This window comes from Myotis brandtii, unplaced genomic scaffold, assembly GCF_000412655.1.
Source record: "Myotis brandtii unplaced genomic scaffold, ASM41265v1 scaffold325, whole genome shotgun sequence".
Taxonomy (NCBI): domain Eukaryota; kingdom Metazoa; phylum Chordata; class Mammalia; order Chiroptera; family Vespertilionidae; genus Myotis; species Myotis brandtii.
The window spans coordinates 2,285,272-2,301,415 of NW_005362486.1; the positions used below are offsets into that span (position 1 = coordinate 2,285,272).

General features: G+C 51.5%; 1 protein-coding gene across 4 annotated transcripts in view; it reads right to left on the minus strand.

Annotated features, from left to right (window-relative positions):
- PKNOX2 (PBX/knotted 1 homeobox 2) overlaps positions 1-16,144 on the minus strand; it is a 291,449-nt gene that overhangs the window by 39,005 nt on the left and 236,300 nt on the right. For all 4 annotated transcript variants that reach the window (XM_005870910.2, XM_005870912.2, XM_005870911.2 and 1 more), the window contains one exon: positions 8,262-8,433. In XM_005870910.2, coding sequence (XP_005870972.1) covers positions 8,262-8,433 — 172 coding nt within the window. The remainder of the gene's footprint in view (positions 1-8,261; positions 8,434-16,144) is intronic.

Genomic DNA, 16,144 nt, shown 5'->3' on the forward strand with positions numbered 1-16,144 from the left:
CTGGCAAGTGGGCATCCCCCGAGGGCTGCCGGGCTGCCAGAGGGATGTCTGATTGCCATCTTAGGCCCAATCCCCCGGGGAGCAAGCCTAAGCCAGCAAGTGGGACCCGAGGGGTCCCAGACTGCGAGAGGTCACAGGCCGGGCTGAGGGACCCCTCGCCCCGAGTGCACAAATTTTTGTGCACTGGGCCTCTAGTATATATATAAAAAAGTAAACAAAAAGAGTGGTGCTCAGTGGTTAGAGCGTCTTGGGTTTGATTCCAGGCCCTAGTTGGGGTGCAAACAAGAGGCAACCAATCAACGTCTCTTTCTCTCTCACATTGATGTTTCTATTTCTTCCTCTCTCCCCTCTACTCTCTCTAAAAAAAAAAAAAAGTCAATGAAAAATACCCATTGAGGATATCCAATAAGGATTAAAAAGAGAAAGAGAGAGAAAGAGGGGAGGGGGGCTTGTTGCCTTTGGTAAGCCATTTATGTTGCCATAAGTAATATACAAGAGTCCCTGTTTCACCCTCCCCTCCCACTTCTGGCGGGTATTTGGATGCCCAGGAAAACAAGGAGGGAATCTCTTGCAGAGAATTCTGACTTCTGCTGTGCAGAGAGCTGCCAGCGCCACACCCCTCTCTGAGCCTCATTGGCATTTCAAGTGGAAAGTGCCTGGGTTGGCATTTGAATTGTCTGATGGGCAGGGACTATACTCAACTAATTAAGGGCTCTTGGAGTTATGAATTAGACTAAGTGTCACTCAAAGGCCGAAACCAACAATTTTGGGTCTTCACGCAGGGCTCAATCACAGGGTCTTGTCCTAAGTGCTCCCTCCATGGGGCTGAGCCGATGGAGCCTGGGCTCTCCCAGGCACAGAGAATACTCACTTTGGTATTGATTATTTGAACTAAAAAATGGGGTTAGGCACTGAATAAATATTTGCTCTTGCCCGAATTATCTACTTGACTTTGGCCATGAAGATCTTGTTTTGTACCTAGAGTAATTAGCACAGTACAAGGTGTTTATTAAATGCTCACTGATTGTTAACAATACCCAAACATTTCTTATTCTATGCCCCAGTCCCTGTACTAGACCTATGGCATGCCTTATTTACCTCACAACCACCTCCGCATTTTACAGTTGGGAGAAAATGAAGTCCAGAGGTATTGTTTACTTGTTTAGAGTCACACAGCTGGTAAGCGACAGAGCTAGGATGTGAAGCCAGGTTGCCTGTGTTGCTCTGCCCTCAATCCCGGCCCTTGGAATTTATGTGTACAAAATGGCAGTTTAAAGGTGCATGGTTTAAGGAGAACGTGACTCAGTGACAGGAATTATGGGATTCCAGAAAAACCAACTAGCTTTGGGGATATTGAAGTTATTTCCAGATCCCTCCCTGGCAACCTCCCCTCATTCAGCTGCTCTGACTTCTCTCTCACTCCTGGTCTAGCCCAGGAGTCAGAATCCCTCACCCATGCAGGTGTCTGCTTCCTCATGCGGAAGAAGAGAGGAGTGGGCTGTCAGGTGCCTCCGATGTTCTGACTCTGAGCATCACCAGGACTCCTGCCCTCAATTCACGGACGGCGTGGAAGGGGCACTGGGAGACGATCTGGCCGCCTGTGGTGAGCAGAAGGGCCAAGCCTCTAGGACACAGGCTGCATGGTCTCCATCAGAACCTCATCATGCCAAAGCTCTGTTCTCTCAACCTGCTTGTTGAATTCTTCCATGAAGTGACCAAATTCTCTCTTGCCTTAACAGAAAGCGCTTGCTCAGCCTCCTGTGGGCACTAAGAACATCTAGTGCTTCTATCAGCACCGGCTCCCTTAATTCAATGTTATCCATTCGACGTGAATATTGTCTCACAACGTGCCATAGGCTGGAGAAAGCACCTGCCTGGAATAAACTGTCCAATTAGCTTTATCTTTTCCAGGCAACAGAATCCTGGTTCCTTCAACCTTTCTTCTTTTCCCCTTTTCTCTCTTCCTTCCCCCCTTTCTTCTTTCTTCTTACATCTTCCTTTCTTCTTTCTTTCTGTTTTTTCTTCCCTTCTTTCTCTTAGCTTTTCTGTGCTGGCCCAATCTTCATTTTTAATCAACATTTTACTCACTCATTTATTTTTAAATCTTCTCATGAAGCAATACACCCATATTCACACACAGAAAAGTACACGCATTTATTCATTTATTTTAAAAACATAGCCAATAAGGACTTATTAAAAGAATCAGAAAATACAAATCAGTAAAACAAACTCAAAAGTAAAATCCACCTGGATCCAAGTACACACATTTATTCATTTATTTTAAAAACAGCCAATAAGGACTTATTAAAAGAATCAGAAAATACAGATCAGTAAAACAAACTCAAAAGTAAAATCCACCTGGATAGCTTTGCTGAAGTGAAATAGACATGCACTGGGATTAAGCTGGGTCTGGTGCTCGGTGCTCAAAGTGGACCCACCACTCGGTCTGACACCGCTCAGTGGAAGGATTACTTTTTTATGGAATAATAGACTTGGTTTAAAGATTTAAGCAGGTAGCGTAAATCATCATGGTGTTCTGAGGCAATGAATATGGAGGACCTTCCAATATTAGAGAAAAAGATGGGCAACGCCGATAAGGTGGGGCGCTGCCTGGTAGAGCAGGAAGCCTGGGACGTGTGTATGTGTGTGTGCGTGTGTGCGTGTGTGTGTGTGTGTGTGTGTGCTGTCAGTCAGCCTGGATCTGAGTCCACCTGCTCTTTAGAAACTGGGTGATACTGGGCCAGTTGCATGACTTCTCTGAGCCTCAGTTTCTTCATTTGTAACATGGAGAGAGGATCATCCCTAACTCACAGGCTTGGTTAAGAGCTGAGGGAAATAATAACGTGAAAGTGCTTTATGAACCACAGGGAATCAAAAGCATATACATTTTTTAACCTCTTTTAATAACTTCTAATATCTTGCTGGCTTTCCTACTGCTATTCCATATTCAGCTAGTGGAAAAACAATCACTCCCAGTTTTTCTTCTGTATTTGTGTTTTGTAAATCATCCTCTGTCCTACGTGTTTGCAATTTGGGGTTTTGCCTCTAAATCAGAATAAAACTTGGATTTATTGGGCTATTTTTCTAAATGATCAATGTCATATAAAAAGTCATTCCAAATTTTCTGGAGCAATAACCATTCCATTTGATTTAATATCATCTCCAAATGTGATAAATGTGTCCTCAATTCCTTCCCCCACGTTTGGCTTCCTTTTTCAGCTTTTCTCCCTCCCTTCTCGTTCAAAATAAAGACACAGCCCTTGTTTTCTAAGAAGTACCCTTCAAAGAAGCAAAACAAGCTGCAACCTTATATTTTCATCTCATGCCATGTGCACTAGCCCCAGGGGTCCCAGGACAGAACACGGATGGGGCTCCTGGTTTCCATGAGGTCACGTGGCCCCAGGGGTCCCAGGACAGAACATGGATGGGGCTCCTGGTTCCCATGAGGTCAGGTGGCATGATGCTCCAAATCGCTCATTTCCTGCCTGGGTATTCCAGACAAGCATTTAAACTTTCTGTCAAGTTTAGGGTGATAATGCTTACACGGTAGAGCTATTGTGAAAATGGAATTAGATAATGTATGTAAATGTTCTGGGAACAGAGTAGCTATTTGATCAATGTCAGTTCTTTATGCCAACGTGCCCCTCCCGCAACCAAGTTCCTCCTAAAAAGTAGCCTCTCTCGTAGGATCGTGGCCTTTTCACTTGATGGTAATAAATCTTGCCTTTCAAATCAATTACAGACAGAGCACTTTACAAGATGCAAAATGCTTTTCTCTCCATTATCTCATTTGAGTCTCATAACCACAGGGCATGTCTCCCTCGGAGATGAGGGACGAAGGCTGAGATGAGGTGCCCTGTGAAGTTGCACGCAGCAGTTAAGAAGGCTTCCTCTGTGAGCTGGGAAGCTGGGACGGTTCTCTCTCACTTGCAGAGGAAGGAGTTTATAAACACACAAGCTCTGATATTTCCTGGGGGTCATTAGGGCAGCCCAAGCTAAAATCTAATCAGGAATTTTTCCAGACCCGCCCAGCTCTGCCCAACCAGTTGTAAGTGTAAGGTCATTGGAACAAGAAATGGGACTTGGAAGAAAAATGAAGACCAGGGACTGGGAACTGCCAGATTATGGGGAGACAGATGAACATTTTCTGGAAGCCATCATGCATGACAAGTGAAACACTTTTAAGTCAATAACAGGTCACTTCTCCTCAATTCGGAGAAGGAGTGTGGTGCCGAGGAAGGCGGTGGGCTTTGGAGTTACACCCACATGGTGCAAATAGCAGCTCTGTAACTTTGGGTTCTTAGGCCTTGAGCTCCTCTGTAAAATGTGGACAGGACCACTGAGAGAACGAAATGGCAGAGCAGTGGGCTTTGGAGGCTGAGTCCTGGGTCTTCCACCTGCTGAGAGGCCCTGGCCTGGAGGAGTGTGGTGCCGAGGAAGGCGGTGGGCTTTGGAGTTACACCCACATGGTGCAAATAGCAGCTCTGTAACTTTGGGTTCTTAGGCCTTGAGCTCCTCTGTAAAATGTGGACAGGACCACTGAGAGAACGAAATGGCAGAGCAGTGGGCTTTGGAGGCTGAGTCCTGGGTCTTCCACCTGCTGAGAGGCCCTGGCCAGTTTACATAGTCTCTGCACTCAACTTTCCTCCTCTGTAAAATGGGACAACAACAGTGACCCCCCTCAGAGTTATAGTGAGGACTGAATGAAAGGTGGCCAGAAAAGAACTAAAAAAGATGAGCGATGGTGTAGCGTGGCTACGTGGCTCCCTCTGCTGCGTGCTAGTGTGTGACATTGAGCTAGCGACATCCTCGTGTCTCAAGCTCCTCGTCTTAAAATGGGAATAATAGTAATAATATGTGCCTTGTGGGTTTGGAAATAGGATTAAGTGAGAAATTATATGTAAAGTGTTTGGAAGAGCACCTGGCACCTAACAAGTGCTCTATAGATGCTCATGGTTGCCAGCTTAGATGGTTTTTCCTTTCCTTTTCTCATGTCTGTAGGATTCCTGCTCCTGTCTGGGTGAAGGGAGTCTGCACTGGAGGCTGACAGAGAGACTGAGCGGGGCTGGCGAGGCCTCTGCGTGCCCGGAACTCCGGCCTGGCTCCTCTCCACGGCTCCAGCCTCGGGCCCTGCCTCCTCAGCGTGGCCCAGGGGCCGGTGGGGCCCCATTTCGGAGCTGGCTTTGCGGCCAGGCAGCCCTAATCTGTCCCTTGAGCCACACCAGAGTCTCATTAAAACGTGCCCCATAAATGTTAAAAAATTTACACATAAAAAAATTCCATGCATGAAACTGAAACCATAGGTTTTACAGCCTCGGTTTGAAATCTTGCATAATATATAAAACCTTGGCCCTGCACTGGGGGCCCGTAAATCAGATTTTATAAAACAAAAAGCTTCTACTTTTCAAAGGGGTTTGGGGAACTTGCAAATTTTACAAACTTTACCAACTGCCAGTCAGAGGGGGTTGGACCTGAGCGGAGGACCGGGGGGCAGGTAAGAGAGAGGCCTGGTGAGCACAGGGCGGGAGTGGGAATTGGCGTGGAGAGTGGCTATGGCACTAACTGGGGGCATCCCAGCCTAGCCACCAGCGTCGGAAAGGGGAGGTAGAGAGGGTCAGAGTGTGGGGATTGGGGGAGACCTGGTGGGGGTCCTCTTTTTTAAAAATATATTTTTATTGATTTCAGAGAGAGGAAGAGAGAAGGAGAGATGAAAACCTCAACGATGAAAGAGAATCATTGATTGGCTGCCTCCTGCACGCCCCCTACTGGGGATCAAGCCTGCAACCTGGCATGTGCCCTGACTGGGAATCGAACCCTGACTTCCTGGTTCATTATGTCGAAGCTCAATTGCTGAGCCACAGCGGCTGGGTGGGGGGTACTCCTAGGAAGTAGGACTCTATTGTCCCAGGGAGAAGGGAGGGGGTGATGCAGTGGAGGGAGAGCATATGAGGAGCCATAGGCTGGTCCTGGTCCTAAAGTAATTTCCCGTCTCTGGACTGTGCTGTCTCATCTGTACATGGACTTGCTTCTCTCCACAGCTGTGTCTCCTCGTGTGCAGTGGGAGCAGCTGGCTCCCAGGAAGGGCAGTGCCCTCAGAAACTGCAGTCTGGGGATCTCTCTGGTCTTTGGGCAGCTCCAGGAGAGCTCAGTCAGCGTTCCCATGGGAACTTGTCCAGGACACTTTCTGGGAGGAGGGGAAGGTACAGCATGCAAATTGGTGTTGTTGTTTTTGGGGGGGAGGGGCCCGTGCACGTGCAGCTAGAGGTGGGAGGAGTCATGCCCAGTGGTGGGCTTGGTGGGGCTGGGGGGACATGGAGAGGGATCAGAGCTCGAGATCCCAGGGTGGGACAAAGTTTTGGGGACCTCTGTGTCCTCCTGACAATTTCATCTGTGAAAGTCAATATTCAAGGGCAGGAGAAAGCCGCCCTGACACGCACATATATATAAAATAAATCTCTCAATTATCTCAGCTCATTTGCTCGGGGTCTCTCATTTTATGTCCCTGCTCTGCTGCGCAGTATATCTGTCCGGATAAAGAGTTACAGTCCGTTGGGCTACGTGTGCGGGGTTGTAAAAAATACAGATGCCAGATTAACTGGCTGTGGCACTCGGCAGCTGATTGAGCTGATAATGACGCGATCTGACCTTTTTCTAATTTCTAATTATGTGCATCTTGGCTGCGCTGGCTACATGATTCCTGTTCTAATGATGGCTCCTGTGGTTGGCCTCTTCCTCCCGCTCCCGACTGCAAGAGGGCGGCGAAGGGCACTGCTTGGCTCCCCAAGTAAAGTTTTGGGGAGGCGGGGCTGGGAGGCTAGAATGCCTTGGTGTAAGGATACTGCACTTGAGACTAACCTTCTGGATGGTATGCGTTCTTAAAGGCCATTTAGTTCCACAAGCCACCTCACTCGTGTTTTTTTTACAGTCACTGGAGATGGGTGTATTGGATCTACAGGCAAGGAAACCGAGCTTCGAAGGAGTGAAGTCAGCAAAGTCGCACAGACGGTGAACAGGGAAGCCAGCCCCGGGCTTTCATCTCTAGGTGCTCCTCCAACTGTCCCCATGGGAACAATTGACCCATCACTGGGGGACACCTTGTAAAGTAGATGGTTGTCTAACCACTATGCTGTATACCTGATAATAATACGAAATAATACTGAATGTAAACTGTCATTTAAAAAATTTTAAATCACAGAGAAAATAAAATAATTGATTGACCAATCGCCCAGCCAGGACTGTGGCTACTCATCTGGGTAAATCAGGCCACGTGAGGGGTGGGATGTCCAAGGACGACTCCACCAACCAGACCACTCCCAGTCCGGTGACCTGAGGACTGGGGCCACCGGAGGGCTGGGGCCGCCGGGGCAGCTTCTACAACACCCACTTCCCCTGGGCAGGCTTGGCACACGGCAGGCCCTTAACCAAGGTTTGTTGGGCTGAATCAGAACTCTGAATACGTGAGTGAGAAGACCTGGAGACCCAGGGAGTGTTGGCAAGGGGAGCACGGAGCCAGACACTTGCTGGCATGTCCAGGCTGCACAGAGCAGCAGGCTACAGTGATGACCTGGGTAACACACTGGGTTTGAAAGCCTGATCTCCTGTGTCCCCCTAAATGGGCAGGACATCTGCTGGCCTCCTTCTCAACAGGACTGTGTCTCCAGGTCTCTCTATCTGCTGATGTGCTTGAATGTGCCTGTCCCCTCACCCTCCACACTGCAGCACACAGGCCTGGTGAAATACTAACGTGCCAGGAGTCCAGTCCTTAGAACGACTGCCCCAGACGTTCTGGGTGCCACGCCACCCCCCCTCCTCCTGTCTGCATGGCAAGAGGCTGGAGGGGATGCATGTGTGCAGCGGGCAGAGACCAGAGAAGGGGAGAGCTTAGGCAGCCAGACCTGTGCCAGCCTGGTGAATTACTAACGTGCCAGGACTCCAGCCCTCAGAACCACTGCCCCATACATTCTGGGTGCCACGCCCCCCCTCTCCTCCTGTCTGCATGGCAAGAGGCTGGAGGGGATACATGTGTGCAGCGGGCAGAGACCAGAGAAGGGGAGAGCTTAGGCAGCCAGACCTGTGCCTGCAGCTCTTGGTTTAGGGACCTTAGAAATGGTTCTCAGTGGCTAGAGGACCATCTAGTGCCTGGCCCACAGTGGCACACAACACCTTTTGCTGAATGAATGAAGAAAGGATCATTTCTAGGGCACTTGGAGGAACCACAGGGGATGGAGAACCTAGCCGGGGTGGGGAGGGAGGGTCTTTACCAGATTGTCCAGTTCTGGGTCATCGCTGAAGAAGGGTTTGTGCTCCTGCTCCTGCTGGTGGACAAAGTTCTCGATGTCCACGTCAAAGCTGGCGGAGGTGATGCACTCCGAGCCCTGGGTGGCCTGTTCACATTTCTCAAACAGCAGCGTCAGAAGCGGGAAAAGAGGGTGCCTGTGGGGACAGCAAGAGCTCACACATGCGCACAGAAACCTGCGGCTGGCTGGGCTCAGAAGCCATGAGGGCCCCTTCCCCATGCTCCCCGCACTTCTCCCAAGGCCCCACTCCTGAGATCGCCCCCAGTCCCCACGGTCAGCCCAGATGGCAGCAGTTCACGCCCTGCTGGGAAGACCCAGTCTCCCATCCCTGGGCGTAGAGGGCGATATCCTCCCCACCGGTGCTTGCCTTTTCTCTTTGGTAAGATAACCTGCATGGGTATCTGATGAGAGTGAGGGGTGTAACCCTTCAGAGAAGTAGGCGTCCTTTTCTGGTTTAAGGTCAACCCAGGAAGGAAGTGTGGGTAGTATCCAGACAAGTCCCGAACATGAACATTAGCAGTTGGTCAGACACCCATTCTTGGCTGTCTGGAGCCAGCTGAGGGCAGTGCCTGTGTGTCTGTGAGTGTTTAGGGGGGATGAGCGTGAGCCTGAATTCTGGTTGCACATGGCGGGCAGGTGTCTCCACCTGCTCTGCATCTGTTCGCTGACTCAGTTCAGGCCAGACACCCAATCACAGGAATATCACCTCCCTGCACTTTCCCATCATCCCACACCTAGCACATCCGTAACCACCTGATTATCTGCATTGTATTTGCTCACTGTTGTCCTCCAGGACCGACCCTGTCTTAATGAGCGTTGTATCCTTAGGGCCTTGCCCTGCATGCTCATAGCAGGGACTTAATACTCAGTGACGGACAATGAATTAGGGAATGAGGAGCATGTGAGTGAGCGGGTGGTATGTGTGTGATGTATTCTGTAAGCTGAGGGCTTACCTCGCTGGCTCTGTGGGTCTTGGTGGAGACACCACCCTCTCTGGGAAGTTCCTCTGACTGCCCCTCCCTCACACTACGCTGATGGCTCCCTGAGCTCTTTGCTTTATCACCTGCCTTCCTGACTAGAATATGAGCTGCATGAGGGCAGGAAGCAAGCCCACCTTATTCACCACAGTCTGTTCGGAGTCTAGCAGAGGCGTGTGGATCCCAACAAATATTTGCTGAATGCATATATGTTATGTGTGCACACCTGTGTGCACACATAAGTGCATATCACTCTTATTTCTCTGCAGCATGTGTGAATGACTATGTCTTAACTCCCAGTACGTGTGCATATGTTTGCACGGGTTGTTGACACTGGACCTAGAGCCCCCTTCCTTCCCATGGTGGTCCCCGAAAAGCATCTACACCCTCCTCTGGTCTCTTTTCAGTCCCCTGGGACCACACAATCTAGCTCTTTCTTTTTGATTAAGCTCTGCCTGCTGGGAGAGGAGGAAGCATGTGTCAGGCCTGGCCCCTGGGCCTCTGCGAGAGGGGCTGCTCCGGCCAGCACTGTCCAGTAACACTCCTGCCACGTGGACATGTTCTACATGGTCTGCCCTCCAACACAGAGCCACTAACTAGTCGAAGTCAAGGGGCTGTTGCCCTGGCTGGGTGGCTCAGTTGGTTGGAGTGTTGTCCTGTACACCAAAGGGGTACAGGTTCAATTCCCGGTCAGGGCACATACCTAGGTTGTGGGTTCGATCATGGTTGCGGCACATATGGGAGGCAGCAGATCAATGTTTCTATCTCACATCAATGTTTCTCTCTAAAAATCAATAAACACATATCCTTGGGTGGGGATTAAAAATGATGACCTGTGTCTAGGACACTGAGTTTTTTACTTTATCAATGTTTCCTCTCTCTAAAAATCAATAAACACATATCCTTGGGTGGGGATTAAAAATGATGACTTGTGTCTAGGACACTGAGTTTTTTACTTTATTTAATTTTAACTGATGTTAATTTAAACAGCCACATGTTGCTGGTGGCTGCCACATTGAAAAGCACAAGACTTGAAAGTACACTGGACGGTGCTCCCCCTGGCACACTATGATCAAACACAACGCAAGGAGGACTGACGCCCAGCCTCACAGTGCTGGCTGGTTGGAGAACCCTCCCAGCCTGTCCACTCTGGGGTTCTCATAATTCTAGGTGCTTAGCCCCCCATATATGCTGGCCATTCTCCCCAGGCTCAGGGGCAGTGGGGGGAGGAGTCAGGGCCCACTTCAGGTGGGCTGCTTGGCTCGCAGGGCCTGCCCTGGACACTGCCTGCTCACTCTTGTTTTCAGAGCTGATGCATAAACAGCTGGCCTGCAGGCTGGGTTTTTGTCTGCAGGGAAAAAAGGGTCAATATCTGAATGTGGCCCATCTGTGGCCCCAAATCTCTAGAAGACCTACGCAGCCCCCCAGGAAGCCGACAGGGAAAACCGCGGCTCCCTTAGCCATCGGCTAAAACAAAGAGAGAGCCAGGTGAAGGGTTAAACTCCAGCGTAAGTCTTCATTTGCAGCCACTAATGCCGCAGCATATTATGGTCTAATCTAAGCTGATCCCAGTTTAATGCAAGCCTCTCCCGGCCCTGCGCGGAATACCAAAGGAAGCCTCGGCGGCCGTGATTTAAGCAGAGCTCGCAGCGCTTTAGCTGAGGGACACGAAAGGCAAATTCCAGACGGTGTTATGAATTATTGCGCCTGATGAACCTTCCTACTCTCAACAGATGCCTGCTGCCATTTAAACAGCCACTAGATCAATTAGGAATGAAAGGCACAAATCGACTCTGTACAAGGGCACTAAATTACCAGGAACTAATAATCCGCAGCGCCGTGCCAGGTGGTGGGTGCACCCCGCCGGTCACCGCTGGTTCCCTTCTCTCGTTGGAGGGGGGTGGGCAGCTGCTGAACGAAGAGGGGGCGCCTGTGTGCACGTGTGTGTGTGCGCACCTGTCAGCGAGGCCAGTGGGAGTGTTGTGTACATGTGCTCTTGTGTGTTTGCATTGTGTGCACACACAGTGTGGGATGTATACAGTACGTGTGCATGTGGGTTGTGTGTTTCAAGTTGGGGTGCAGATTTTGTGTTCGGTGAATAGAGTGTGCATGTGCCCTACATTGTGGGCAGTGTGTGTGTATGTGCCATGTGTTGTGTGTGTGATCTGGGCGGGGATTCAGTATTCTGTGTACACAGCATGAATAGTGTGTGGGGTAGGGAAAGAGGGATCTACTGGTGACTGCATCCCTCACATACTAGCACTAGAGTTGGGATGGGGATGGGAGGGTGGTCCCCTCTAACACTGTCCTTGCCCCTGCATGGAGGAGAGTGGTCAGGGAGGGCCCCTCTGAGGAGGCGACATTTAAATGAAGCCTGAATGATGAGGAGGCAGTCATGCAAAAATCAGAGGGAGAGGCTTTCGGAGCAGAAAAAGCAAAGCGCCTGAGATAGGAATGAGCCTGGTGTGTTTCTGGAACAACATCCAGACGGTGTGGCTGGAACAGAATAGTCAGGAGGGGATTGAAGGGAGGTGAGGTTGGAGAGGTGAACAGGACTCAGATCACAGTCTCAGATAGAACTGGGCCTTGGGTGGGGTGCAGGGGGGGTGCGGCTGGAGGCCTTGTCATGTACACTGGGCCACAGCACAAGTCCTTTTCATAAACCTCTCACTTCCAGGCATCAGATCTCCCCAAAATGTGTGTGGGTGGCATATTTGGGGGTGTTTTCTGGGAGCTCCTGCTATCTCTCAGAAGAACGAAACATACTTCCCATCCCTCCCCCCCAAATTAACGAGGGCCACGGAGCACAGAGCGGACTCCCGGAGGCTGGCATGGCTGCTTCTCTCCAGTCTCTCCTGACCCGAGCCAAACTCTCAGCTCCAAACCCTCCCTTCTCACACCCCACCCTCTCCAGGCTCCTGGCTGGGTTCCACCTACCCCACCCCCAGGTCCCTGAGCCCAGGAGATCAGATGGCACCTGAGCTCAGCCACAGGTTTCACATGTACTACACCGGGGTAGGGGCTGCATGTGGCTCCCCTGCTCTATCCACCTGGATCCCTCTGTAAGTCCAGACTGTTCCCTGCTACCTCAAGCGTAGGGACCGCTGAGACACTGCATCACCCGAGAACCAGGCTCAGCATCCCAGTGACTCAGCAGGGTCTGTGGCTGCAGTCACTGGGCTTCTCCAAGGCTGTTCCCAGCCCAGGGCCCAGCCCCGCCCCAGCTGCCCAGCCTACAGCTGTCCAACTAAGGGTGGACCTGTATTTCTAAGCTCCCCCCAACATCACTGCCTACAGCTGGAGATGAGGCTGGCAGCCCTAATGCAGGCTTGGGGAGGGACAGGATAGGGTGACTAGGGCAGGAACCCCGAGAGCTGGGTGTCTTGGTCAGCAGGGACATGAATGTCCCAGTGTGTGCAGGCATGGAAGGGGAAGAAGGGTTTCCAGGGAGACACGGGATATGGCCCCTGAGCTTCAGTGTGTCCTGGTGTTGCTGTCCAGATCTCCCCCATCAGAGAGATAGAAGTAGGGACCTGGAAACTCGGTCCCAGGCACGGAAGATGAGGAACAAGATGTGAGAGATGGCCGCTGGATTTTATTTCCAGAGGACACCTGACCTCCAGAGGAGCTCACTTGCTCTCGCTGCTCTCTCCCCTCTTCTCCCTGTCGCCTCCGCCTGACCGCCCCCTCCACCCCAATCTCTCTTAAGCCGTTCAAAATTTGGAGGAAATAAATCTCACCGCTCAATTCAGGGAGAGCTTGAGCCTCGTCAGTGCAGAACAAATAGAAGGAGGGAACCTGCATGACATTTCACTGAGGAAGAGAGGTCGTTTCCAGCCACTAATAAAAAGGATTTGACACAGACTAATAAAGAGAAATGAATTTCTCTAATGGCCTAATTTAGCACACTCAGCACTGTGCCCGCTCCTGGGCGCCGGGAGGGGGGGCAGAGCCCCAAGCAGGGAGCTGCATGGCTCCAGGGCGGGCAAGAAGAGATGATCTCAAATAACATTTTATTATTTCTTTTTTCTTTTCCAGGTCCCCACCCCCACCCCACCCTCATCACCTCTCCCAGGAGCATCTGAACCAAAATCAAGCTCAGGATACGCACTTCCTGTTAACAATCCAGGGAAGCGGCCTCTCGCAGCCTCGCAGCCCTGCGCTGGCTGCAGCAGTGATTAAACCCGATACGTTGATTTCTGCAGGGGTTTAAGCCATCGTTTGGTTTAATTACCTCTGACATTTCTGCCTTTGTGTTTTTTACATCACCCCAATTCACCGGCCTGCAATGCCCGGTTTGGGGCCAGGAGGTAGAGGAGCAGCCCCCGACACCCTGGGCCCAAACTGGGCAGGATTTGGGCTGAAGCCCCAGTGGAGGTGAATGTCACCCTCTCTGTAGCAGCAGAGAGGCAGGGACCCCTTGCTGAACCCCAGTTTTCCTTCAGCGCAAGGTCACACACACACACACACACACGCCCTCACACACATACCCTCACACAGATGCACACACGTGCACGCACACTGGTAAGGCTTCTGAGCGCATCCATGAGCACATGGGCTTCAGCACAGCCCCCTTTAGCTCTCCCCACCTCCTGACAGGTGTTCTTAACCTAAACTGCTCAGTAGGTCTCCCTAACATTTTCAAAGACCCCTGGGATGGAAACCACGACTTCCTGGTAATTCTCGTCCTTATCCCTGACTTAATTCCCCTGTTAGGGTGAGGCTTATTTCCTTTTGTTAAAAGGACTCAAGAAAAGGCAAGAGGACCCTTTTCTGCTTCCCTTCCTTCCTCCTCGGACAACCGAGGTTAAATTGTTTTTAAACATTTCTTCCTGCATAGAGGATCAGAGACAGAGAAGCAGAGACAGGAAAAAAGAAGGAATGCAAGAAAGAAAGAAAAAAAGAAGGCAAAAACACAGAGCTTTAGAGAGGCTAGGATGCAAAGAACACGAGAGACAGGGATGGAGAAGGGATATGTGGACGGAAACAGCGCTGCAGGCTGGGGGCAGGGCTGGCCGCATGCAGGAGACATTAGTGCTGGTTCTCTTTCTGGGTGATAAACCTTGTGATTCACAGTCATGCCACTCCATCACTCCGGAGCCTCTCAGCCATCCCTTCCCTTGTGACCTTGGCCGGGACTGCAGACCTCAATTATGGGTCCAGCCAAGTGTGTGGCAGCTTGCCTGGCTGTCCACCTTCTCCCCCTGGGACTGACCTTGGAGCCCCCAGGCTGTCCTGCACCTCATCTCCCAGCCCAGACTCATCGGCTGGGGAAGAGGCAGACAGGGGACGCCAGGGCAGCGCTTACCCCTCCCTGGGCCCTGGTTGCTTCTTCCATTGAGGGTACAGCCCCTCAGCCCTTCCAGGCTGGGATGAGGGTGGACTGTATGATAGGAGAGCCACATTTCTGGGTGGAAATTTCAGGGGGACCAGAGCATGGTCTGACTGCCACAGAGGATATCAGTCTGCTGGCTGCTGAGGTGGCGGGAGGGGCCAAGCAGCCACCAGGCCGGCGGCTCTCCAGCACGTGCGTCAGTGCAGACTCGGTCGCGGAGCTGGAGAGCCGCCGGCCTGGTGGCTGCTTGGCCCCTCCCGACACCTCAGCAGCCAGCAGACTGATGTCCTCTGTGGCAGTCGGGCCCAGACCATGCTCTGGTCCCCCTGAAATTTCCACCCAGACAGCTCTGCGACCGAGTCTGCACTGACGCACGTGGAGGTCTCCAGCTGCCAAAGGGCCACCAACTGGAAACTGGGTTCAAGGGCTGGAACCCTGATCCTCTTTTTCTAGAGCCCAAGGTCAGAGGTCACTGGGATCCCAGAATCAGAGGCAATGCCCCAGAGCCACTTTCCAGGGAGGCCTGCTGCCCCTTTCCTGGGCATCTCTCCACTGCCAGAGGCCCCTTACAAGTATTCACTGTGAGAACTGTCGCCATGTTTCTTCTGGATGCTGAGGAAATCAATAAGCATCCTCAGACGAACACGCGGCATTCACAGTGTGGCCTCACTTTTCAGTGTGTCTCCTCAACAGACTCCCAGAACGTGGTGGATGGCCCCGTATCTGCACAATCCCCCTTCACCAGCTCAGGCAACCAGACGCCTGGGGCTCCTGCTGGTCCTTCCGCCTCAGCTGCCTGCTCCTGGGTCTCTACCTGTCCCTTCCGGGCGTCTCAGAATCCAGCTCCGAGTGCCATCCCTTCTGCGCAGGCGCCTCGAGGGCGTCTCCAGCAAGAGGAAGCATTACCTCCTCTGAAGCATCAGGGGTGCTTCAGGGTTTCCACCCGGACCACCTCCTCCTTTAGGGCGAGAAGCTGGGCGCGCTGAAACAAGTCTAGATTTTGGGGTCACACAACTGTGTGACTTAGGGGCAAGTTACTGAGTTTCTCTGAGTCTCAGTTTCCTTTTTCTGTTGTTAATCTTCACCTGAGGATATTTTTCCCATTGATTTTCAGAGAGAGTGGAAGGGAGGGGTAGAGACAGAGAGAGAAAAACATTGATGTGAGAAGGACACAGCAATTGGTTGCCTCCCACATGCACCCGGACCAGAGCCAGAGATCGAGCCTACAACTGACCAGCATTGAACCCAGGGCCCTTCAGTCCACGGGCCGACACTCTATCCACTGGGCCAAACCGGCTAGGAACCAGTTTCCTTTTTTCTAAAGCAGGGACACCACCACCACGCAGGTACCTGTAAGGATTCGGTGAAGAAGCATGTGGAGTGCCTGACGCTTCGTAAGCTGCTCCTTTTCCCTGGAAGAGGAAGTGTGTGGGCACCTTTTTGATTCAGAGCAACACTGACACCGTCCGCTCCAATCAATTTATATTCCCACCTCCGTTGACTCATGTGGCAGGGACAAGCCCACATGCCAACTC